This window comes from Cervus canadensis, chromosome 29 (assembly GCF_019320065.1).
Source record: "Cervus canadensis isolate Bull #8, Minnesota chromosome 29, ASM1932006v1, whole genome shotgun sequence".
Taxonomy (NCBI): domain Eukaryota; kingdom Metazoa; phylum Chordata; class Mammalia; order Artiodactyla; family Cervidae; genus Cervus; species Cervus canadensis.
In genome coordinates this window covers 45,494,107-45,519,284 of record NC_057414.1, presented here as the reverse complement: position 1 = coordinate 45,519,284, position 25,178 = coordinate 45,494,107, and the positions used below count along the sequence as shown (strand labels likewise).

The following is a 25,178-nucleotide window of genomic DNA, read 5'->3' as shown; positions in this document are numbered from 1 at the left end:
TGTGCAGGCAGGTGGCCGGCCGGACACTGGACCCGGAAGAGGAGGGGGCGGGGGGCTGGGATGAGCAGTGATCTGCCCGTGGGCTCACGCGGGCGGGCCTGTGCGCGCAGGTCGGGGCAGGGGTGCCCCGCAGGAGCTGAGGTATGTGGGTGCCTGGACCGGGGACAGCTGGGGCTGGGAAGTGGGCGGCTGGTCATCGCCAGGCTGCCCTCAAGGCCCTGCCAGCCAGTGAGACCCTGGGGACCATCTGGATGCTCCCCCTCCCTCTCAGGTGCCAGCAGACTCTGTAGAGAGGGCAAGGAGGCCTTTGGGGTCCCGGGGTGCGTGGGGCCGTCCCAGTATGCCCTGGTGCAGTATGCCCTGGGTGACGCGGGCTGGGGGGCTCGGGGGAGGTGTGTACGGGGGCAAGGCTGTGGGTCACGGTATGTCACGGCCCCCCACAGGGACCTGCCTCCCTGACCCCTCCTGAGACCCGTCCCAGCCCTGAGACTGGGGACCAGCCCCCCGAGTCTCTTCCACTAGTCCCTGGGCCTGGGTGATGTGGTTTTGAGCAGGAGGGCTGGAGGCCCTGGCATGAACAAGGTCACAGAGGCAGGGAGAAGCAGCTGCCAGGGCTCCCTGGGCCCTTGGGGCCAGGACAAGGTCAGACTGGGTCTCCTGTGCGGCGCCTCTTTGAACCCCAGAGGCCCCTGCTTCCCGGAGCCCGCATGCCCCCCACAGCAGCCTGGCCCACGGACCTTGGCTCTGCCACCCGCCCAGGCCCAGGCTCCGCCCCTTCTGGGAACTGGAGGCCCGTCCTGGCTGCCCTTGGGACCTGGGCTTCACCCGCCCGCGGGGCTGACAGTGGCCGCCCGCCGTGTCCGGCCCTGCGTGTTGCCCTGCTGTGGCCGTGGGGGTCCAGGGGCCGAGAGCGGCCCCCCACGGCCGGCTCACTCCCCTGTGCGTCTGTTCCACGGGGCACTGTCCTCACATGCAGCGGGGGTGGGGCTGATGCACCTGCGCTCCTAGCGGGGACCCCGAGGCTGGGGTCAGGCCCTCCAGCGTCCACCCAACAAGGACCTTTGCTAGTGTGGCCGCCTCCAGGCTGGCCCCCCAGATCGTGTCTGCTCCTGGCACGAGGGAGCTGGCACTACGCCTGGCCGTGTTTGCCTTCTCTGGGTGGCAGTAAATATTTACCGTCCCCGCTATTCTCCGGGCCCTGAGAAGGGCATGGGAGGTGGGCGCCAGGATGCTGCGCTGGGCCCCTCCCTTGAGGGCCCAGGGCCTACTGGGGGCCAGGCTGGGAAGAGGGAGAAAGACCAGGAAACGGTGGCTCGAGGGCCTCAGAAGACCCCGTGCAGAGCCCAGGCTGAGCCCCGGGCAGAGTCTTCGTCCAGCTAGGCTGGGAGTCCTCACCCTGGGGAGCCTGCCCCTTGACCCTGTGGGTGGGCCCCTGTCCCCGCCAGGCGGGCGGTCAGAGTGGTCATTCGCAGGTAGAACCAGCAGAGGGCACCAAAGCCTCACTTTTGCTGCACTTCCTTCGTGCTGGGCTGCAAGCCCCAGCGGCGTCCCCTCTGCAGGGGGCTTTTGCCCCCGCCGCCCACATTCCCAAGGGCCGGCACACAGGGGCTGTGCGGGACGCCCAGCAGGCTGGCTCCTGGGGCCTCTGGAGGACGCAAGGCTTAAGTAGGAGAGAGGGTGCCCCAGGCCTCGCCCCCCTAGTCAAGCCGGCCCTCTGGAGCCCAGGTTCCCTGGGGCAGCAGCTGGACAAGGTGCTGGGTCCCCAACATTCTGGGTCACGTCTCCAGGAGAGTCTGACCCTCTGGCTGCAGAATCAGACCTGGGCCAGGAGGCCGTGGGGGTGGAGGCCAGTTCCAGAGGGGATGCTGGGGGCAGGGGGTGGCCAGGGGTCCGGGAGCTGCGGAGAGAGCAGGCAAGCGGGGTGGTGGGGCGCCCGCCTGTCCCTCCCCACAGAGGCTCAAACATCGCACTCCCTGCCATCTGCTGCTGTTGGGGATCTGACCCAGGCCGCCCGTGGAGGGGTCCCCAGTGTGGCCCCCAGAAGCTGGGCCTGGGACTCTCACCACACAGTGCCCACCCTCCAAGGCGCAAGGCTGAGATATGGGATCCTGGGGCCACCCCTGGGCCCTCAGGATTGGGGTGGAGGTGGGGGCGGCCTCCGAGGCCCCCTCACACAGAGATGCTCAGACCCTGTGTCGTCCACTCCTAGCGGGGCCTGGCTCTGTGCTTTGCCAGAGATGAAGGTGGGCCTCCACGCCCACAACCTGGGGGTCGAGAGCGCACGAGCCCAGGGTGGCCCCACCCTCCCTCCCCACGTGGCCGAGGCTGCTGAGCCATCGGAACCAACCTCGTGGCGGTGGGAAGGGCGCGTTCCGCCCGCCTCGCTCTGACCCCCTTCCTGGCCCATCTGTGTTTTTGGAAAACAGAGCCGGCACCCCCGGGGGTGGCCCTGCAGCCCAGGGCTGTTCACACTGCGTCTCAAAGAACACAGTTTTCTTCAAAGTCCGCTTCCCTTCAGAGCTTGACCCCGTTCCAGCCCAGCCTCGCCGGAGCACCCTGCCGGCCGCCCACACCCGAGGCCCGCTTGCCCAGGGACCTTGGAAGTCCCCTTCCCTCTCTGGGCCTCAGGTTCTGAGCTAGAGGTCAGGCTTGGGAGGCGGCTCAGTGGGCAGCCAGAATAGGGCTGGGAGGAAGGGAACCTGAGGGTCCAGGTGAACCCGAGGCCCTGAATCCACGACCCAGGCCTCCCTGGCCCTACTCACCCTCTGTGGTCCTCCATGGTCTCCCCGACCTCCTCTGGTCCCCTACAGCCCTCCATGGTCTCCCGACCTTCTCTGACCCCTACAGCCCTCCATGGTCCCCCCCAGCCTCCTCTGCTCCCCTACAGTCCTCCATGGTCTCCCCGACCTTCTCTGGTCCCCTACAGTCCTCCATGGTCTCCCCAGCCTTCTCTACTCCCCTATAGTCCTCCGTGGTCTCCCCGACCTTCCCTGACCCCTAAAGTCCTCTGTGGTCCCCTATAGTCCTCCATGGTCTCCCCAGCCTTCTCTACTCCCCTACAGTCCTCCATGGTCTCCCCAGCCTTCTCTACTCCCCTACAGTCCTCCATGGTCTCCCCAGCCTTCTCTACTCCCCTATAGTCCTCCGTGGTCTCCCCAACCTTCCCTGACCCCTATAGTCCTCCACGCTCTCCCCGACCTTCCCTGACCCCTACAGCCCTCCATGGTCTCCCCGACCTTCCCTGACCCCTACAGTCCTCCATGGTCTCCCCGACCTTCTCTGGTCCCCTATAGTCCTCCGTGGTCTCCCCGACCTTCCCTGACCCCTACAGCCCTCCATGGTCTCCCCGACCTTCCCTGACCCCTAAAGTCCTCTGTGGTCCCCTATAGTCCTCCATGGTCTCCCCGGCCTCCTCTGGTCCTCTGTAGCACCCTCCTGAGGTCTGTCAGCTCAGCCTGTCCAAGAAGGCTTCCAGGGCCAGGGAGAGGGAGAGGGTGGAAGGTGGGCTTGCTCCTTGAGGCCTAGATGAGGGGTCTGTGTTTGGCTGCCTGCTGGGGTGCTTCCCGGACTCAGGCCGGCTGTGGGGACAGAGCGGCAGAGAGGCCAGGCTCCAGGCGGTGGAAGAGCCAGCAGAGGAACGGAAGAGAGGAAGGCTGAGCGCGGCGTCCTCCAGCCGCTCAGGTCAGAGGAGGGTAGAACAGGCAGGCTGGGAGGCCTCCTGAAGGAGGTGTCCCGCGTCCCCAGTCAGGGGCCGTGACCTTAAGATCGAGTCCACACTTGGCTATCTCTGCCGCAGGTGCAGACCAAGCCTCGGGATCGGGATCGCCGTGGGGCGGTTACAGCCGGCCCCGCCCTCTCTGCAGCCGCGCTGGGAGCTGTGTTCATGTTGAGATGCCGTCCTCCAGGCCCTGGCCACAGAGATGGCACGGGCTGAGGTCTGGGGGACACAGTGGGCCAAGTCCTGTGGGTGCCTTGGCTCCCCAGAAGCCCTCAGCCTGCTGGGGCCAGCAGGGGGGTCCACTGCGGGCCAGTGCGGGGCTGAAGGGTGAGAGTTGGTAGGCAAGGCAGGCTGGGATTAAGTCCTTGCTCTGACTGTGTGGTTTTGGCCAAGTTACTCAGCATCTCTGAGCCTTGGTTTCCTCATCCATTGCAGGGGAACCCAAGGAGACGCTCCCTGTTGTGGTGGCAGAGGGTCCAGCAGGGCCACACGTGTGAGTGAGGCCCCCAGGCCTGCTGCCGTGGTGACGGCCGGTCCTCCGAGTCGCATCCTCGGCTCCTGCCCAGCGGGACGGGCGGTGGCCTCAGACGTCCGCCCCGGCCCCCGTGTGTGCCACGTCGTCCCCTCTGGGCCGGGCGTGTGGGCAGGCGGGCCCAGGGCGGGTGGCCCGCGTAGGTAGCGTCCTGCGGCTCCACGCTCTGCATCTCCAGCAGGTTTCTTCCCCTCTCTGGGCCTCAGAGCTCCGCAGGCCCACTGCTCCTCCAGGCAGCAGAGGCAAGAGGCAGCTGACGCTCCTTCCACAGCAAAGGAGCAGGCCCCAGGGCTACCAGGGTGCCCCGTGGGTGCGGCTGCCAGGCGGACCAGCCCCCAGGGGAGGAGGCCCAGGGCTCGGGGGCCTGCGGGGCCCACCTGTCTTGAAATGAGGTGGAGGGCTGGCTGGGGGAAGGAGCATGCATCCCAGCGGGCCTGGGGGCTCCTGTGTGCCGGGACCAGGGCCAGACTCCCTCCCCCCAAACTCCAGAGCCCTCTCAGGTGGCAGGTTTTGCCTGCAGGGGATGGAGGGCATGACAGGTGTCCCAGGACCAGCCTGGCCGTGACTCAGCCACCAGCGTCCAGGAAAGAATGCTCGTGTGGTGAGGGGAGTCAGGGGCAAACACACCTTCGCATTGAGACAGTATAGTGATGCGCAATGATAAACACGTGTTTTATCAGTAGGTGGGCTGGGCTGGGCGCCGACCTGTGGGCGCCGACCTGTGAGGTCCAAGGGACGAGGAGGCCCCGGGGTGACGGGCTCGCCCCTGCAGCCTCCGGGTCCCCTCCCGCCCCGTCCTCTCCCGGCCTGGAGACCCCTTGGTCCTCCCGCTGTTTCCACGCCGCCCGGGGCAGCCTCACCCTGGCCTCCCGATGGGGCGGGGCTCTTGGGACATCAGTGAGTTCAGGATGGGGGCTCTGATACCCCCGGCTCTTGGGTCTGGTGAGCTGGCTCCTCTGTTATCCTACCGGCCATACCCATTTCTAGAAAAGCCAGGTGCATTCTCATAAGGCTGTGGTTGCATTTCTCGACGTGGCCACGAGGTGTCAGGCTTGGGTCAGGTTTGGAAAGCTGCGCAGGGCGCGGGAGTCAGGCGCCAGAGTCAGCCCCCCACTGCCGCTCGAGGACGGGGCTGGGGGCGGGCTGGGGGGGAGCGGCCCCGAGCATCCTGCTCTAGAGCCTTTCAGTAATCTGACGGATTGTATTCAGGTATAAACATAATGAAGTTTTCTCTAATTCTCAGGACACGGTGGATGCTTCAGGAAGGCGTCCCGGGCTCAGCGGTGCTTGGGTCACCCACCTTGCCACACCCTTGGGGTGGGGACCCCCCCAGGACCTCCCTCCACCATCGGTTCTGTAATGCCAGGGCGGGGGGCTGATGAGAGCCTCAGGTCCGATGCAAAGGTGCAGAGCCCACCTGAACCCCAGCAATGCAGAAGGCCTCTCCCTTGTGGGAAGTCACCCCTCAAGACCTTCCGGGCGTGCGCTGTAATTCTAGAAGTGGCCACCAGGTGTCAGCATGAGGCCACTTAAGCCACCAAAGGGAGGCAACTTGAAGCTGGGGCTTTCTAAGCGTCTCCCGAGTCTCTCCTGCATAAACAGGATCTGACCAGAACCCTAGGCCAGGGTAACCCCCTCCCAGGCCTAAGAGACAGTGAGGCAACAAGGTTTATGTCTTGAGGTGTCCCCGGCACCCCAAATTTGCCTCTTCCGTCCCACTGCGTTGCCTCCCCGTAGGCCTTGTGGTCCCACCATGGATGGTAAATAGAAGGTCAAGCTCAAGGTCACAACCCTCACAGCCCCTTTGCCTCCAGTCCTGCCTCAGCGGCACCAAGCTGTGGCCAGTCCTCCTGGGGGCCTCCCCACCCAGAGCCCCTTTCTCTGCTCCCCTTCTTTGCTTAAACACTCTGGGGTTCAAGGTTCCGATGGAGTAAAATCGCCCTGCACGGGTGTGGTCCCCTCTGGAGCTGTGTCAGGAACAGGGATCTGGACTAGAGGCAGGGCTCAGATCCAATGCACTGGTTTAGGGGTGGGGGTCCCCCATTCCAGCAGTTTGATCTGTGGGTTTATTTGTTACAATATTACTTCTGTTTAATGCTTTCGGTCTTTTGGCCTTGGGGCATGCGGGATCTTAGTTCCCCTGACCAGGGACTGAACCCGCAAGCCTTGCACTGGAAGGCGAAGTCTTCACCCCTGGACCACCAGGGAGGCCCCCCACCTTCTCAGTTCGGGGATACTCCCCTTGGTGGGCCTCTCATGCAGCCTCATTATCTGGCATGGGGTCAGCCTTTTCCCCTCACTGGCCCCACCTTAGTCGTGGGAAGCCCCAGCTAAGGCTTCCCATAAGGATCAGCAAGGAGCTCCCCTGTGACATCTGGGCATCTTGCAGCAGACACCAGGGGGCGGGGGTGTGTGGCACAGGCTGTGAAAACTCTAAGCCACAGAGTCCCCAGACAGGGCCAGAGTGGCATGGGCAAGTGACTGCTGCACCCCCAAAATTGTGGGGTGCTTCACACACTGAGTCCCCTCTGTGTGAGATGGGCCTGACTCAGGACCTCTAGCGCCCTTGCATTCCTCTCCTGCCCAAGAGCCCAGGGGATGGTACGGCTCTGGGACTTCTGCATCTTGTTTAGGACACTCCCACCAGATCTGAGTCCCCCCAACCCCAAGTCTGACTCTCTTCCCCACTGAAAGCCCTGTCAGATGACCTATCCCTCCAGCTAAGAAGGGAGTTCAGACGAGGGCTTGAAAGATGAAGGGAGAGGAGAGAATTAAACACCAGCCCAGGCTCGCAGGCTGGGGCACAGGGACACAGGGAGGGTGGGGGCCAGCGACCTGCAGGGAGCCACACACACCTTTGCCTCCGGACGCACCTTGGCTCTGCCCCCTGCTCTACCTGAAGGCTCCGGGGGGAGATGTAAGTTCCCAGTGAGGCTTGGTCCAAGCTGCCTGGGGCTTCACCCAGCTGTTGACACTTCTGGGTCCCAGGCTCAGCTGGAGTTCTGGCCAAGCTCAGAAGGCTGTGGACCCCAGTCAACCCTCCCAGGGGTGCCTGCGAGCAGGACGTGTTGCTTGCTACCTGCTAGTGCCACTTGCTGCAGCAGCCTCAGGGCCTTCCACCACACCTGTGGGGTGGGGGGTGTCAGATGCCACCAGGGGAGAGAGAAAGCCCCCAGGTGTGCCCCCTGCCTCTGGAAGAAGGACCAACCTGGCCACGCTGTGTTGCAGCTGCACTGGGAGCCCCTGAGGGAAGATTTTTCTGACCATTCTCAAACCCTGATTTTTCCCCAAGATGGCCCACCCCCATTTTACCCGTGCCATGCCCACTGGCATGCCCGGGAGGGTGTCAATCAAGGGAGGACCTGCCCACCCCCACCCCCTCCACAAAGCCCCAGCTGGCAGCGAGTACTTTCGGCTAATGCCCATGCCCACTAACACCTTTCTGCCAGGCCAAGGGTGGGCCAAGTCTCCAGCCCTGATGCGCCATGCCCTCACGTGGGAAGGCCCCAGGGCCAGCTGCTCCAGCAGGCCCAGCACCACCAAGTTGGCGCAATGCTGCCTAAATTTGGAGGGGCTTGGGGAGCGGCGTGGGGCGGGGATGAGGTGAGGGGCACACCATAGATCCCGTTGGCATTTGGGCAGGCGCTCCATGGTGGAGAGGCTCATCTTCTGGGGGCCGTTACAATGCACGCTCTCAAAGTGCCCTTCACCGTCTCTCCAGCCTCAGCCTCATCCCCCTCCTCTGCCTCCCAGGCAAGCCTGCTGGAGGGTCTGAGCACCACAGCCAGAGCACCCCCTGCCTTGGCAGCGACCGCTACTGTTGGCCCGGCCAGCGGATCACCTGCCCGGCAGTTCCCACAGAGAGCCTGGGGCATCAGCGACTTCCCGGTCCTCTTTATCCACTGCCCGGGAGCTTTGGGGGCAGCACAGCGGTTACAGCGCAGGTGCCTGGGCTTCCCTCCCTCGCACGCGTCCCTCTGGGTGCTAAGAAAGCTGCCTTCAGAGCGCTCAGGGAGCAGTGGGCGGGGGGCAGTTAGCAGGAGCTGGAGGGCCCTGCTGCCAGAGGGCTCAGGCGAGCTCCCACTTTGGAGGGGACAGGACAGGTGGGAAGGGGACCCTTCAGGGGAGCTGCCTAGAGCCACAGGGGCTTTTGCATGGGAAATAAGCTTTCCTTCACTGAGCTGGCAAAATGGGAGGGGTGGGCTGGAGCGTGAGGGCACAGCTGCTTTTGGAAAAGTAAAAGGATTTTCCTGTGTGAGAGGTTCCTTCTGGCTGTGCCCCGCCTTCCCCGATCCCAAGCAGGATGCTGCAGCGGGGCTGAGGCCCCGAGGTTTGGGAGTTTTTTCCCACACCCCCTCTCTCCCCACTCCCTGCACCGCCCCTCCCCCAGAGAATCCCACCGTGTAATTGGAGAGGATGGTGAGAGGGACCAGGGCGGGGTGCTGCCCCTTGGGGTCCCAGAGCAGAGTCTAGAGAGGACCGCTTCTCTCCTGCTGACAGTGTTCCGGCCGCCCTGGGCCCCCTCCATGCCTCCCCTGCCCTGGGTGGCTTTTGTTTTGTGCATGGAGTGTGCGCCTCCTCCACCCAGGCTCCCGTGTGCTGTGTGTGGGGAAGCGGTTCATTTCCCCAGAGGAGCGTAGGCTCCCACCACCCTCAGCTGCCTTTCCCTGGCAGAGGTGTGTGTGCCTGCCTCCCTCCTTGCTTCCATTCAAGGTGGGAATGTGCTGGGGCAGAGGGGGGAGTTATGTTGCGTGCTGTGACCCCCGAGGCAGGCTGTCTGTGTGCGCCCCGAAGCTCAGGCAGAAGTCCGCTGCAGGGAGGGGCATCCTGTCCCATGGATGGGTCTCCAGCTGCTCCCGTGGGACCCTCTGCAGGCCCGGCCTCAGCGAAGCCCAGCTCTGCTGAGCTGTGGACACGTTTCCCCCTCCCTTCTTCAGAAAAGGCAGAGCTGGGGAGCCAGAGGGACAGGCAGGGGAGCCATCACCCAAATCCTGACAAGGTGACCCCAGGGCCTCTCCGCCTGACAGCCAGCGGAGGGGCAGGGGCCAGGGCCCTGGCTGGGTGTGTGTGTGTGCACGCGTGTGGATTTGTTTTAAAAGACACCATCTTAGGAACACCCCTCTGCTCTCCCCAGGGGACAAAGAGTCGCTGCTGAACTTGAGGAAGAGAAGGTGGCCTCCGGCTCCCAGCCCCAGGGCCCCACACCCACGCCAGGTCAGCCCTTTGCCCAGGCTGCCCCCTGGCCAGAGCCCACAGCCGGCCAGAAACCCCAGCCCAGAGGTCAGCTGCTGTGACCTGCGGCTAGCGATCCCCACCACTCAGAACCGAGGCCAGTGGCCCCAGCCCTCAGAGGTGAGTGCTCCGGACGCCCCCGGGCAGGACGGCGTGCCGCAGGCTCTGGACAGTGGCTCGGAGCCCCACCTCGGGAAGCTCCCGCTGCCGTCACCCCTTTCACAAGGAGTGGAGCCTCCAGGGGGCTGGGTTCGTATCAGGGTGACGCAGCTGGAATCTGGGGTTCAGAGGGTCGGCTCCTGGGGGCTCAGCTGCAGGTAGAGCAGGCCCCCGCCCCCTGGGCAGCATGGTCCTCAGAGGGGGACTCCTGGTAGAAGGACAGAGGGACGGCGAGGGGGGCAGCCCAGGGAGCGGCAAGGGTGACAGGTGAGGACAGAACTGGAGGAAGGAGCGTGCAGGCAGAGATCTCCAGCACGTTGGGGAGGAATCCTGGGAGGCCCCCCGGCAAGCTGGGCTCAGCTGGGCATGCCAGACCCGGCCCTCCCTGCCCTGGGCCGCTGCTGTGGGGCCTCACACGGGTGGTTTGACCTCTCTGTGTCCCCATCTGTCAAAGCAGGGGGACAGTCGCAGAGCGGGTGGTTACTGTGTGGTAGAATGAGGCTTCCTGTGTGTGCCTTGGGGGACGGAGGGGGACACTGAAAGGGCTGGGGGGCAGTCAGAGCCCCCTCTGACGCTGCTGGATGGAGCCGGGGTGGGGGCAACAGGCTGAGCCGCCCCAGAGCGGGACTCGCTCCAGGGTCTCTGGAAGCGGAGGATGGGGCCTGTGTTCCCGGTCCTGACCCCAAAGCCACAGAGGTCACTCTTCAGGGCCTGCCGTGGGGGACCCAGCAGGTGCCCCCTTGCAGGCCGATTTGCCCACCGGAAAGAGAGAAACCGAGAATGTTTTTCAAAGGTGTCTTTAGTTCAGACGCTACATAGAATGGTACAACAGTGGCCACGCCTGGGTCCTTGCAGCTTGGGGGCCCGGTGCCCCACACTCCTACACACTGCGATGTTGGTCTACTGATCAGGGGCTGGTGGGCCGGGGTGGCTTGTGCCGTTGTCGTCGTCGGGTCCTGGCGTTCAGTCCAGCTGGGGCCTGGGTCCCCGGGCTTCCAGCCCTGCTGCTGGGAGCAGGCGCATCCCTCCGGCATCCAGTGCAGGGTCCTCGCCCCCAGCGGCGCCAGGCGCCCTGTGGGGGCTGAGAAAGGGGGGGCTCAGGGGACTCCTGGAGAATGAGCTGGGTTTGTAGAATGCTGGGCTTGGTCCCAGGGAGGTGGGGAGCGGCCAGCTCGGAGCCAGAGCCGGGGGAGGAAGCGGGGAAAGGGAAGGCAGGCTGCAGGGCAAGCGGGAGCAGGGAGCCGCCGCAGAGCTGGAGCCTGGAGCCAGGTCGGGCGCGGGGCTGGGCTTCCTGGGGTGAGTCCGAGTCTCCGGGGATGACTGTCCTCTTGGAATATGGCTGGCACGTCAGTGGGGGAACCAGGGCTGCTGCAGAGCGGGAGGGAGGGGCAGGTGGTGGTGCTTGGGGCCGAAGTTCCCACCAGCCAAGCCCTGTGCTGGGGAAGACCCCAGTCCCACAACACACCAGGGCTGTGCCCTTCCTACTGCGGTGGGCGACCGGAAGTTGGGGCGACCTGGGCGGCTGGTCCCGGCTGGGGGTGGCCAGTGCCCGTTCTGAGCCCCACGGTGACCCGGGTCTGCCCCCCGACAACCCTGCCCCTTTAGCTGCACTCGTGACTAAATGAGGCACGGGCTCAGCCTGCCCAAGAAGTGCCTCTGTGCCCCCTCCCGGCCCGTGGCTGAGGCCAGCACCCCAGGGTGGCCTCTGCCTTCCTACCTCCAAGGTCCAGGCACGTGTCTCCAAGCACCGGGCCGCAGCTTCTCCAGGGCTGGCGCCTGTTCCAGACTGAAAACAGGGAAGGGTCCCCAAAGGGCACACACCCCCAGCATGAAGATGCCCAGAAAGCCCCACGGACACACACCTCACCCCGGCCCCCCTGCCGCCCCCAACCTGGGAAGCAGGCCTGGAGGAGAGGTGGGGAGCCCGGAGCAGGGCCAGGGAAGCGGAGACCCTCACCCGCTTTGGGGTCCCAGGGAGCTGAGGTCTGCAGACAGACACTTTAAAAACACTCCTCACCCCCAAATGCACAAGCTGCCACCCTGCCAGGCTTCCCGGGGAGCCCCCTCCTCACCCTCCCTTCCATGGGCGCAGGCCTGACGCTGGGGCCTGGGACTGCAGAAGGCTGGTGGGGAGGGAGCGGGGCAGTGATGGGTGGGGGGAGACAGGCCAGATGTTCTTGGAATGGACACGGGGTGATTGATGTGGACTGGAATTTGAAGGGGGAACATTCCCCACGTGCCTTGGGCTCCGGGTGGAAAGTGGGCTGCTTTTTTCATGGTGGGGGGGGGGTCGTCCCCGTCTTGCCAAACTCCTCTGAAAGAGCTGCCTCAGCCCTGCCCAGTCCCCACACCTGTCCATGGGCATTAACCCCTGCCTCTCCAGAAGGTCAGGCTTTGGGAGGCCCCCTTTCTGGCTAGGGTCCCTTTGTGGGGTGACTGTGGGGACAGATATCGGCTGGTGAGCTGGCCCTGAGGCCCCATCATCCTGCTGCCCCCAGCAGCACCCCCTCGCTGGCAACACCCTCAACCCACAGATGCTCAGGAGGCAGCCGCCCCCCACCCGCAACATTGTCTAATTCCAAAGGGGTGATCCGGTTCCCACCAGTGCGTGGGGCTGGGTAGGATTCAGCGTTCCTCTTGTCTTAAGGAACTAGACTTTCACAGCCTGGAAAGGGAGGCTTGCCCTGAACATTCTCTTAGAGAAAACGAAAGGAGACCCCTGACCCCCGCCACCATCAGTCCTGTCTCCCCCCGCCCCCCATTCTCCTCCTCTTCCCTAGTCCTTCAACTCTCTCCCGTTATCAAAACAAAATTGGGTTCGCCCTCGTCGAGGGGCCCGAGAAGGCCCGGACGGCGCTCGTGGAGCGCCTGGGGTGAGCGGGGACGGCCGCCGGGGGTGCTCCGGGGCCCCCCAAACCGAGCTGGGGACGAGCCTGCCCGCGGCGGTCGCTGGGCCGCGGCTTCGCCTAGGCTCGCAGAGCGGAGCGCGTGGGGCGCGGCGGCGGCGGGGAGCCCGCGGGCCTCCTCGGAGGCAGCCGAGCGGGGAGCCCAGAGCCCCCCGGAAAGCCAGGGAGCAGCGCCCCGTCGCTCCCCCGCCGCCCCGGCGTGCCTCCCTTCCACCCGACGCGCTGCCGCACGGAAGCGCTCTCAGGGGCGAGGGGGCAAAATCGGGAGAAGCGACGTGCCAGCCCCGCCGGGGCGGCGGGCGTCCCAGGGAGCCGCTCCCGCGTGCCGCCCTGGAGCCGCCGCCGCCGCGCGCAGCCCGCGCCCCGATCCCCGGGGAGGGCGCCGCCGCTCCGCGCGAGTCCCTGGGGCGGTGGATCCGCAGCGTCGCGGTGCTTCCCTGGCCGGAGCTCAGCCTGCCAAACGAAGCTCTCCATCTCCAGGGTCCCAGCTCACCGAGCCACATCCCCCGCTCCTCCTGACGGCAGACGTTATTTTATTTTTTATTTTTTCTGGGCTTTTTCAAATTTAAGATTTCCTCCCTGATCTCCCCCAATACATTGAGCATTTCCCCAAGTCACAGGATTTTTTTTTTCTTTTTTTGACATTAATTTCTGGGGACCTGAAAACACATAAGCCCCTACTGGCTTTTTCAGGTTTTCACTGGTGACCTGGGTCCCCACACTTACTGGGTGTTTTCTCCCACCCAGGCTCTTAACAGCTTCACTGTACCCCCCACCCTCACCCCCACCCCCAGGTTCTACAGAGTTACACAGTGCCAAACCCTATTCAGAAAAATTTAAACATTAACTCCAGGTCCTGGGCTCAGGCTGACTCCCCCAGGATGAACACGGTGTTTTTTTGGCATTAAGGCATCTTTCCCAAAGAACAGGACTCTTTTCCTGTGTCCCCATAATTTTGGTCGACAGGGGCTCCCCAGCTTACTGCCCCTGTCCTGGCTCCCCCGTGCCGAAGCCCTGTTCCTCCGCTTCATTAGAGTTTAGGACATAATCTGCTGAGTTCCACAAATTTATTGGCCCCAACCTGAGTTCCCTAAATTTTAGGTAAAGAATCCCAGGTCCCCCCACCCCTGCCACCCCCTCGCAACAGACTGATCAATTTCCCCAGGGCCCTCAGAGTTGGAAGGTTGCTGCCTACGCCTCACCAAAATTTATGCATTAAACCCAAAGCACAGTGACCCTCTTTTTGAATCATGAACAGTCTGTGCTCTGATTTCCTGAGTTCCACAAAATTGAGAAGATGGTTTCTGGCCCCCAAAACTCACTGAGCAATTTTTTTGGTGGGTCATAAAGACACGGGGCATTCATTTCTGGGGCTCTCCAAGCTTCCTTGCCACTAGTCAGGTTTCTTGACGCTGTTACCCAGACCCCCAAACACACAGCACTTATCTGTTGTGACCGTGGGTCAGGCCGGTCCCCCCAAATCACGCATCTCTCAGGTCCTCCGGGTCAAGCCAAGCACAAAACAAACACTTGCACAGAGCCTGTATCTTGTTTTACCAGGCTCTTCTGAGTGTCCCAGTAACCAAATATTCTGAATATTTTCTCCGCCTCATAACATTCTGAATATTAAAAAATTCCCTGGGCCCCACAAGCTTACTGACAAGAATCCGGGTTTCCTAAAATTCAGAACTGATCCCAAATTCCAGGCCAACCGACTGGACCTTTCCCCGGCGCCCTGTGTGTGGACACACTGGGCTCTCAATATCAGGCATCACCCTCTCTAAGCTGCCCAGACACATGCAGAGTCACAGAAAGGCACTGATTTCTCGGGCCCAAAGCATTTCTCCAGGCGCTCACTGAGTCACCCCAAATTCAGTCAACATTTCCTGGGTCTCAGACACTGCCAATCTTCTGTAGACCACCAGGCCCCACCGCCTAGGAATTCTTAATCCTTTCCCCCTAAAACTTCGATATTGACCCTCTGTTCTCCTGGGGACTTTGAAGACTTCTTTGGATCTCCAGATTCAAAAATTATTTTCTGGGGCCTCTGAATTGTGATGCTGCCTGCTAGCCCTCCAAAATAAACTGAGACTTTTTCCCCCTTCTCCACAAAACAACTCAACTTTTTTGAACATTGATTTATGGGTCCCCTGATTTTATGATCCTTACTTACCCTGAGCCCTCCTAAATTTAGGCAATTTTCCACAGGCCTCCCAAAATGAAATTGCCCAGATAGCGAAAAATACCCCCAGGTCCTGGAAATCTCAGGTATCACAGGCCTGCGTCCTACAAGATTCCTTGCTATTAACCAGGTTCCCTGAAATTTAGATATCAGTCTCTACTGAACAATTTCCATGGATCCCCCACACTTGGGCCGTATCTTCCTAGGGGGTCCCCAAATGCAGACATTGCCCAGGAAAATATTTTCTTTTCCTGTTCACCAAAAATAAACTAATCAAAACTAATTTAAAAATTAAAATATTAAAAAGATTTTGATTTCCCGCCTTCTCCAAATGTATTGATCACACCCCAGGTTGCCCCAAATTTAGATCGTGTTTCTTGAGTTTCTCAAGGACATTGAGAATTTTCCCAGAAGCCACAACAATTATGGAAGTTTCTTTGCTCGGGCGCTGCAAGCGTCCACTAACCTTGATTTCTAAATCTTGGAAATGATTCTCCACTCTTCTTCACCGCACCTGGATCCCCAAGACCCACCCACTGTTTTTCTTCCCCGAATTTTAGACCCTTTGCCCTTTTGGAACCTTCCAAGTTCCACACGGAGAATTTTGCTCTGGTCATGGTCATCCGCAGACCTACTGCCCTACAAATGGGGCTGTCCCACAAGCCTGCTGACCTACATGCCCGGTCCTCACAGTGTAGACTCGGCTCCCCTGTCCCCGGGCCGCACGGAGCAGCCTCCCCGGCCCCCAGACTCGGGTTCTTTTTCTGGAGTCTCGAATTTTGTCATTAATAGCAGCTCCTCACCCCGACGCACCCTCCCTTGGGTCCCCACTTCAGGACCTTCGTTCTCTTCCTTGCAAACCAGGCAGCTCCGCACTGCGTTCCCGGCAGTTGGGCATTGCTCCCGGCCCCAGCGCGGTCTCTGCAGCTTCCGTAGCCCCGCGCCCCGCGGGCACCGGTTCTGGGCCTCTCCGCGTCTGCTACGAAGTCCCCGGAGCTCCTCGGATGCGGGAAGTTTCTCTCGTCCTCCCCACACACACTCGATCGGGCAGTGTGTCCGCCAGGACGTAGGCAGGGCTTCTCCCGCGTCCAGGAGAACGACTGGGCATTGCCCCCAGTTTCCCCCAAATTTGGGCATTGTCCCCGGGTCTTCCAACGGACTGGGCGTTGCCCCCGGACACTGGGGACTGCCCCCGGGGTCTCGCTCACCTTCAGCGCGTCCACCGCTCGCCGTAGAGCGCTCTCTCGCTGCCTCGACTCCTCCGCGCCCGCGGACGCAGCCTCGGCCTCCAGCCTCGCGGTGAGCTCCCCGCCGCCTCGCGTCCCGGCCTGGCTCCCAAACCCACCCGCCGCCGTCCCGCCGTCCCGAGCGGCTGCCGGGGACAGCGGCACGGGGCGCGGGAGCCGTGCGGCGGGCCAGCCCCTCGGCCGCCCCGCGCGCTGGGTCGGGCCCCGAAGACCCGCGCCGCTTTCCTTTGCTCTGTGCAAAGATCACAACGAGGGGAAAGCGCCTCGGCGACCTCCAAGCGGGGCCGGCAGGGCGCAGGGCAGGAGGGACGCGGAGGAGAGGCGCACCCCCGCTCAGGCGGCGCGGCGCCTCCAGCCGCCCGGGCGCCTCCAGCCGCCGGGCGGAGGACTAGGGTAGGCGCGCGCCGAGCGCGGGAGACGTGATTGATGGCGGAGCGAGGGGGCGAGCTGGACTCGGGCTTCCGCCGCCGGCGGCCCCTTCCCCTTGGAGGGGCGCGCGTGGTCGGGGCTCCTGGGGCGGGTGGGGCGCGGGGACTCGTGCGTGGTTTTGACTTGGTAAAAAAAAAAAAAAATCACACCGACTTCTTACCTCGTCCAAACCCTCTAGGAGATGGTTTCCCCAGACCCTCAAGTGACCGTGGTGGCCCCCGGGGCTGAACCCGAATCTACGCAAGTCCAACGCATAGAGGACGGGGGAACCATTATCCGGATATTTTGGGTGGGCCCCAAAGGCGAGCTGCTTAGACGCACCCCGGTGAGCTCGGTCATGCAGGTAGGATTTGAACGACGTTTCCCGCCCTGCTCGTCTCGCCCCTGGCACACGGGCGCAGCCCGGGCCGGCCCCATGCCTGGCCCAGACTCGGGCCTGGCCCGGCTGGCCCTCTCCACGTACCGCACCTGGCGTCCGCCGAGGCTACTCCCCAGTTCCCGCGCGGCACCGGGGGGCGCTCGGGCTCCGGCTGCAGCTCGAGGTGAGGTGCTGTGCCTGCTCGGGCAGGTGGAGACTGCGCGCCTCGCCCGAGCCCAGACTCCCCGCTTCTCCAGCAGGTCCCGGCGGGTCTGGGGGGACCGCCACCTGTGCCCGCACACACAGGGCACCCTCGCCGCCTTGCCCCCTGGTGGGGCGCGGGGATCCGGCCGTCGCTAGGGCATGTGACGCCGCCCACCCTGGTCGTCCTGGGTCCCCCGTGTACTGTGTAGGGACTCTGGCACCCCGGAACCTCAGACAGGGCCCCCACACACTTTAGAACAGTGATTCTAGATTTCTTTCGAACTCTGAGGATCCCTGCCCCCACTCCAATCTCGTCCCCGCGCACCCCACAGCCCCCCCCTCACCGCTGCCCCCCGGGACCCCAAGCCTGGCCCCCCCTTGGCTCGAGTTGCAGAGGCGGTCCGGGGGCGGGGCGAGGACCCCTCGAGCGCCCATTGGCGCGGGCACTCGGCCAGCGGGGCCCGAGCGGGCGCCGAGCCGCGGGTGGCTCGACTATAAGAACCGGGCGTTGGCGCCCAGAGTTCGCCTGCTCTCCGGCGGAGCTGCGTGAGGCCAGGCAGGCCCCCGGCCCCCCCTTCCGGCCGCCCTCGCCTCCTGGCCCTCGCCCGCCAGCGCCTCCACCCGGCTGGCGGTCCCGCGTCGACGCCGTCCGCTACGCTGCTGACCCCCATCTCGGGCGCCGTCGGCGGGGCCGGGCTCCGCCGGCCTGCGGATCCCCAGCCGCCTCCTCTTCGTCTACCTCAACGCCCGTCCCGCTTCGCCCGAGGAGGCGGTCCCCCCCGCAGGCAGTCCGGCTCGCAGGCCGCCGGCGTTGTCATCCCCCGCGCTCCCCCCTCCGGCCCTCCCCGGCGCGCAGCCCGGCCGCTCCCCCTCCTCGCTGCGTCCCGAGCGGCCCCCGGCGGCGCCACCGCCACCCCCCCGAGGCCCGGGCTCGCGACGGCCGAGGGCTCCGTCGGCCCAAGCCGAGCTGGGCGCCCGCGGCCCGGGTGACGCCTCTGCTCCGCCCCCCTCAGCACCTTCCCCGGCCCCCGACGTTGCGCCCTTTCCTCGGCTTCTCTGCGCTCCCCGGCCCCTCTCCAGCCTCTAGTCCCGGCCCCCCGTCTTCTTCCGCAGCCTTCCCTTCGCTCCCTCCCGTCCCCCCCAGCTCCTTGCCTCCAACTCCCTCCCCTTCCACGCCCGCCCTCTCGCCTTCGCCGTCCCAAAGTGGATTAATTATACGCTTTCTGTTTCTCTCTCCGCTGCTCTCTCCCGCTGTGAGCCTGCCCGCCTCTCGCTGTCCTCTCTCCCTCTCGCCCTCTCTTCGGCCCCCCCTTTTCACGTTCACTCTGTCTCTCTCACTATCTCTGCCCCTCTCTGTCCTTGATACAACAGCTGACCTCATTTCCCGATACCCTTTCCCCCCCTAAAAGTACAACATCTGGCCCGCCCCGGCCCGCAGACAGCCCGTCCTCCCTAAAGAATCAGAGAGAATTAATCCCCCCCCCCAAAAAAAAGCCATCCCCCCGTTCTGCCCCGTCGCACATTCGGCCCCGGCGACTCGGCCAGAGCGGCGCTGGCAGAGGAGTGTCCGGCAGGAGGGCCTTCGCCCGCTGTTCGGTTTGCAATACGCAGCAGGAAGGTGGGCGGCCCGGTGCCGGCTTTCAGGTAAGCGGCGTGCGGGCCGGACCCGGCGGGGCGGCGGGGCCCGGGCAGCCGGGGCTGGGGGGCTGGCGGTCCCTTCCCCCGGGGCGAACCCCGCGCTCTCCCCGGCGCCGCGGAGGAAGGGGCGAGGGGTGGGGGCGGGGGAGGGACTTGGGGAGCGCCGGGGGAGGTGTGAGCTCTGTGCACGGCGACTTCCTGGTCGGCTCGCGGGTGCAGGGGGCTGTTACTCAAAGTTTGTGATTTGTGCCGTGCGGGGGCAAGGGCGGGCGTGGGGGGGGCGGCCGCCGTGTAATGAGAAGGGGCGCAAATCTCAGAAACCCACCCTGGTATGTTGACTCCTTGCCAGCAAGACCGAGAGAGGAAAACTGGGTGGGCGGGGCCAGGATGGAGCGAGGGGGGCCGAGTTGGCAAGAGAGTCCTGCCAGACGCCACATTCCCTCGGCGCCCCCCCACCTCCTCCCTCTCTCGGTCCCCGACATTTCCAACCAGGAATCTGGGTGGAGGGGGGGCTGGTCCAGGGCTCAGAGGGGCCCGGAATGGACCGTCCGGAGAGGGTAACTGCCCCTGCCCCCGTGGGCAGATGGAAGTTTCCATACAAGGAGGTGGAAAGCAGCCCCCTCCGGAACCGCCCCCCCCCCATTTCCTTGTGCCGAGATGGGCTGGGGGTGCAGGAGGGGCCCCCCTCCCCCGCCCTGGTACTTTGCTAAGAGACGCTGGGGCTAGCGGTTGGGGGTGCAGGAGAGGAGGGACTGGCTGGGAGGACGGAGGGGGCGGGAGCGAAGGGGGCGGGGGGAGTGGTCAGCTGGGAGCGGGGTGGGGGCAGGGTGGAGCCGGGGCTGGGAGGAGCCGGCCCAGACATAAAAGCTGAGGCACTGACCAGCCTGCAAACTGGACATTAGCTTCTCCTCGGAGGCAGCCTTCCAGCTTCCTCCTCCTCCTCCTCCTCCTCATCCTCCTTCAGCCCCAGCGAGCCTCCTGTCCAGCTACAGGTAACGCGGCTCTGGAGCCAGGACCCCGCTGCGCTGCGGCTCCCGCCCGCCGGCTGCAGCCCCCTTGGCTCCTGCCCGCCGCCCCTCACTCAACCCCCACCCCTCCTCCCTGCCTCTGCCCCCCACCCCTCCTCGGCCCACTGGCTCACCTGGCCCGCGGGGCTGCCTGCCTGCTGTCCAGCCTCGGCTCTCCGCTGGTGTCCTGGACTGGACCCCACACCAAGTGGCTGGGCTTGCAGAAAGATGGAGTTGCCGCTCGGACAGCGGGAATTCCTAGCTGGCCAAATTTGCTTTCAGAATTTGGAGGGGGCGGCGGTGGGGCAGCGGGGAAACAGGCCGGGGGTTTCGCCCAGCCAGGGGCGGTAGGCGAGGTGGCTGTTTAGATCTTCCATGGAGCTGGCCCCTGCTTGTCAGGGGCTTAAGCGAGACCGAGTTTCCTCCTCAGTCCTCTCATTTCCTACACGATTTATTGCATCAAAATTCCAGCATGCAGCAACCTTGCTCCAGGCGGGGAAGGCTGTGCGGCTCGGTGCCCCGTGTTCGCTGGGTGCAGTGTCTGGGACGGACACATGTGGGCAGCCCACCCAGGCCCTTGCTTGAGTAGCCTCAGGGTGACCGGCTGAGGGGCGCCGGGCCGTGACTGTCCTCCCAGAAGGGGCTCATGGCTGGGCCTGCCTGCCTGGGGGGCTTCCACCTTTTGGACAGGCGCAAGTGGCTCGCTGTGTCTCAAGGGAAGCCAAGGTCCTTCCCCTTTACAGGGCCTATTTACCCCAGTCTGCAGCCTTGCAGCCTTGTGAAGGGGGTGTGTCCTGAGGTGTGTCTCTTCCCCCAGATGGGCCCTGAAGGGATCTGGTGTCTGGCCCCCCGGGGGGTCCTGACCTGCTCTCTTCAGCTCTCCGGGTGGGGTTTGGCATCCCAAGAGGGGAGCGGCTCTGGTGTTCCTGGAAGGACTTTGAGGCCCCTGGCCATTGGGAGTGCGATGCGAGGCCTGGAAAGGAGGCTTTTGGTTTTCATGTGTGTTTTGGGGACCCGAGGGAAGACTGGGGTCCGGGAACTAAGTGATGCCGGAGAACGAGGCTCCCGGGAGCATGGCTGGCACCCCGTGTCAGCCACCAGACCCTTGACCTTTGCTCAGCCGCAGGCCGAAAGGTTGAGAAAGGCTGTCTGGGAGGGAGAGGTGTGGGGCCGGGAACCCCCGCTGTTGCCTGGGGAGGGAGGCTGGTCCTCCTGGCGCCCTTGCCCGGCTGGTCCTCTGGGATGCACATGTTCTGTGCCGGGGTGGGGCCCTCTGCCATCTTGGCTGGTGCAGGGAGGCCCAAGAAGTGGCCACTGCCTCGTGCTGGCCCCGCCCCCATGACTTCATAGGATGGAGGCCAGGTCCAGTGTCCAGCACTGGCCCCTGCCGCTCTGGGTGTGGCCAAGCCTCAGCAATAATATGAGGGGGACAGTGATCCCCACCAGAGAGGCTCCACCCCCGGCCCTGCCCTCCTCGTGGGGTGACTCTGCATCCCACCAGCCTCAACAGAGAAAGCTCTTGTTCCTGTAATTAAAGCAATTAAGATTAAGGAGAAAGCCAGACTTCAAATCTGCAACTGGACTTGGACTTAGGAGGTGGCTGGGCTTAGGGTCCCAAAGGGAGCGGGCGGGCATGTCCTGGCTGAGCCATCCGGGGACCTGTGGAGGGCGGGGCCGGCCCCCGGCGTGGCGGGTGCGGGGCTCGCTCACGCCTCTGTCTTTCCTGCAGTCATCATCAATGGGGATCTCAGCGGGAAAGTCGGTGCTGGCGTTTCTCACCTTCTTGGCCTTCGCCTCGTGCTGCTATGCTGCTTACCGCCCCAGCGAGACCTTGTGCGGCGGGGAGCTGGTGGACACCCTCCAGTTTGTCTGTGGGGACCGCGGCTTCTACTTCAGTGAGTAGCTCCCTGGGGCCGAGGGCGGGGGCGCGCACAGCAGGTCCTGCGTAGACGCGGAGTCCTCCCCACGGTCCTCAGTCGCCTCTGCAGGTCCTCCAGCCTCCCCGGCTCGAGGGCTGGGCCCAGGCTTCTAGCCACATGACTCACAGTCCAGGGAGAATGGGCAGGTGTGTCCACAGAGGGGTCAGACCTGAAGCAGCAAGTGCGGGTGGGGTGCGGAGGGGGCTGAAGGCCTGCCTCCGGTGGGGGGGGGGTCGCAGACAGCCCTTCCCCTCCTGCTTCTCCCTGACCTGCCCACGGGCAGAGCTGTGGGCACCGGCTTCCCGCACCTTTTGTCCATGTCTTGGCAATGGGCACGTATCCGTGGACTGTTAGATTTGAAATGGAATCAAATGGGTTGAACGCCATTAAGAATAAAGGCACTTGTCACTGGGGGTGTGAGTGTGCATGCTGGGGGACGCCTGGCTCCATCCACGAGGGGGCCCGCTGCCCTGATGGGAGGCAGGGGGTCGGGGCCTGGGCGGGACCCACGCTCGAGGGCAGCGCGTGGTGCAGGCGCTGCCTGCTGGCCTGAGCGTTTTGGCTGGTTCTCATGGTTCCGGACTGGGGGCGCCTGGCTGGGCACACGGACCCCTCTGCCCCCCTCCGCCCTGCAGCAGGGCGTGTCCCCGATGGAGGCGATCTCTCCTTCAGCGTGGGCTCTTGCCCTCACCCCCCATAGTCTGGGCCTCCAGTTCTTTACCGTCAGGAGAGTGTCCACCTGGTTTCCAGGGGAAACGGGGGAGCAGGGGCAGCCTGACCCTCAAGGTGGGGCGTGTGCACTCCCTGGGCTCAGCCAAACGCCTCTCCAGGCCGTGGGGGGCAGGGGGTGGGGACACGGCGAGGGCCGTGAGGCTCCAACCCGGCCCACCACCTCCACGAGGCATCTTTCTCCACAGCTTTTACTTACCCACACTCTGAAATGGGCCGGAAACGCCCATCTTGGCATGTCAGCGCTTTGCTCTGAAAAGCACACCTGCTTCTCCATGCTTCCGAGGCCCCTGCCTGCCCTGGCTTCTCCCGTGGCCTCTCTCTCTGCCACCCTTGGGGGCAGGAAGTGGCACAGGCTTGCCCCCCTGACGGGCGGGCTGGGCTGAGCCCCCAGCCCGTTTGACCCTGCAGCCGGACCCCTTACTGGGGGCTCCCTTCCCGCCCCCCCCCCCCACGGACGGCGGAAGGAAGGCGGGGACTTCACGTGGCCGAGTCTGGAGCCTGCGGTGGGGGGAGGGGAGGGCGGGAAGAAAGGAGGGCGTGGTCTGTGCAGCTCCTCACTCCTCTCCTCCCGTCTTCTCCTTCTTCCATTCCTGCTGGTCTCAGCGGTGGCGTCTCTGGGGCCATGGGCGCCTAGGCTCCTGGTTGCTGCAGGGGTGGCACCTGCATCCCAGCCGGCCTTCGGGCCGGGACCCCCCTGCCATTCGAGGAGGAGGCACAAGACGCCAGGGGCTGGTTCTGGTCACTCACGCTCACTGTCTCTTCTCTCCTTTCTGGGGCCCACCTCTCGCTTCCTTCCTCCACTCCAGGCTGCAGCTGGCTGTCTTTGCAGGGCCACTGGGTGTCCCGTCCCGAGGGTGGGGGCGGGGGGCTGGCCGGAGGACCCCTGCCTCTGCCAGGGGTGGGCACTGACCTGTCCTCCCATCCTCCTTGGGGGACCGCCAGGCCGACCATCCAGCCGCATAAACCGACGCAGCCGTGGCATCGTGGAAGAGTGTTGCTTCCGAAGCTGCGACCTGGCCCTCCTGGAGACTTACTGTGCCACCCCCGCCAAGTCCGAGAGGGATGTGTCTGCCTCTACGACCGTGCTTCCGGTAAGATGGCCCCGCAGCTCCGGCCCAGTCCCTGCGAGGGGAACTCTCCCCTCTCTCCCCCTGCAGCCCCGCGAGGCTGTCACCTCGGAGCCAGGGCACCAGGGCGCAGCCAGCTGCTTAGCTGAGAGGACGGCCAGGGAGCCCTTTGCACTCTGCCCCCCTCCCCTCTGGGGGCGTTGGCACTGGCCTGTCACACCTGCCGTCACACCTCGAGCACCTGGGGCAGTTTGGGTGCTGCCCCCCATGCCCCCCGGGGGCCTGGGCAGCCCCTGACTCGCTCTTCCTCCCCCAGGACGACCTCACCGCATACCCCGTGGGCAAGCTCTTCCGACATGACACCCGGAAGCAGTCCACGCAGCGCTTGCGCAGGGGCCTGCCCGCCTTCCTGCGAGCGCGCCGGGGTCGCACGCTCGCCCAGGAGCTGGAGGCGCTCAGAGAGGCCAAGAGTCACCGTCCGCTGATCACTCTGCCCATCCAGGACCCTGCCACCCACGGGGGCGCCTCTTCCGAGGCATCCAGCGATTAGAAGTGAGCCAAATGTCGTAATTCTGCCAAGTGATACCATCTACCTTGCGCCGTCCTCTTGGCCGGGACCGCCCCACTAAGTCCCTCTCTAAAATCTCTGTACCATCCTGTCTGCGGGCCCCCCTACCCCAGCCTCTGTGCCCCAACCTCCCCACGTCAGGCAACACCCCCCTCGGCCCCCTCCACCTGGCCGAGGGGATCAGAACAACATCTCTAAAAATGTACAAAACCAATTGGCTTTAAATATCCCCCCAAATTATCACCCCCCAAATTACCTCCAAATTATACAACCAAAATTGCAATCATGAACCCCTTAATCAGCCCCCTTGAAACGAATTGGCTTTTTAGCAACACCAGAATAGCAAACCAGTTTTCCAAAAACTTCTAAAAAAAAAAAAAATCAATTGGCTGAAAAAAACTACTAAAAATAAATTGGCTTAAAAACAATTGGCAAAAAAAAAAAGAATTCGGCCCCCCCCCCCCTTCCTTCTCATTCCTTTTGGATCTGGACTTAAATTGGCTTTGATCTAATCATTGAAGAGAAAGGAAGGGGCCAAATTTGCAGGTAGGCTTGTCCCTGCTGGGCAGTTATCTCCCCACCGCCGCCAGGCCCTCCCCGGGCACCAGCAGTGTGACACCAAAGACCCAAACCCGCTCCTCCAAGTTTCCATCACTGAGACCAATACAGAGCAGTGAGGGGACCCCGTAAGACCAGAGGAGGGGAGCACGGAACAGAAACCCCGCATCGCACTGGTAAAATTGAATTGGCAAAAAAAAAATAAAATTGAATTGGCAAAAAAAAATAAATAAAATAAAATAAAATTGAATTGGCAAAAATAAAATAAAATTGAATTGGCAAAAAAAAAATAAAATAAAAAATTGAATTGGCAAAACACCCCCACACTCCAAAATCTGACATCACAATCCTTACCTCAGAAAGCAAACACAACCCTGCACGCACACACACACACACACACACACACACACACATTCATGCAAACTCACACACATCCACTCTCACATGCATCCATGCACGCACACACACACACACACACGCATTCATGCAAACTCACACACATCCACTCTCACATGCATCCATGCACGCACACACACACACACTCACATGCATCCATGCACGCACACACACACACACATCCATGCAAACACACACACACACACATGCATCCATGCACGCGCACACACACACACTCACATGCATCCATGCACGCACACACACACATCCATGCAAACACACACACACTCTCACACGCATCCATGCACGCGCACACACACACACAT

At 63.5% G+C, this 25,178-nt stretch overlaps 1 protein-coding gene across 7 annotated transcripts; it reads left to right on the top strand.

Annotated features, from left to right (window-relative positions):
* Positions 1-4: 4 nt before the first annotated feature.
* IGF2 (insulin like growth factor 2) lies at positions 5-24,934 on the top strand. 7 transcript variants are annotated; one of them, XM_043451980.1, is made up of 6 exons: positions 23-141; positions 9,385-9,602; positions 16,584-16,748; positions 21,342-21,507; positions 23,206-23,354; positions 23,647-24,934. In XM_043451980.1, exons 3-6 carry the CDS (start codon positions 16,587-16,589, stop codon positions 23,878-23,880), a joined length of 711 nt encoding a protein of 236 aa, XP_043307915.1. In that variant the 5' UTR covers positions 23-141; positions 9,385-9,602; positions 16,584-16,586; the 3' UTR covers positions 23,881-24,934. The 7 variants fall into 7 exon arrangements, with proteins under 7 accessions (XP_043307914.1, XP_043307915.1, XP_043307919.1 ...); XM_043451984.1 differs by lacking the exon at positions 16,584-16,748 and having other exon boundaries at positions 29-141; XM_043451978.1 differs by lacking the exon at positions 9,385-9,602 and having other exon boundaries at positions 127-141.
* The last annotated feature ends 244 nt before the right edge of the window (positions 24,935-25,178 follow it).

Excerpts from the sequence above, each read along its gene's own strand:
- IGF2 (XM_043451980.1), top strand. The coding sequence starts at position 16,587 with ATGGTTTCCCCAGACCCTCAAGTGACCGTGGTGGCCCCCGGGGCTGAA. Across the intron at positions 16,749-21,341 it reads CGGTGAGCTCGGTCATGCAG|TCATCATCAATGGGGATCTC; the intron begins GTAGGATTTGAA and ends TCTTTCCTGCAG. Across the intron at positions 23,355-23,646 it reads CCTCTACGACCGTGCTTCCG|GACGACCTCACCGCATACCC; the intron begins GTAAGATGGCCC and ends TTCCTCCCCCAG.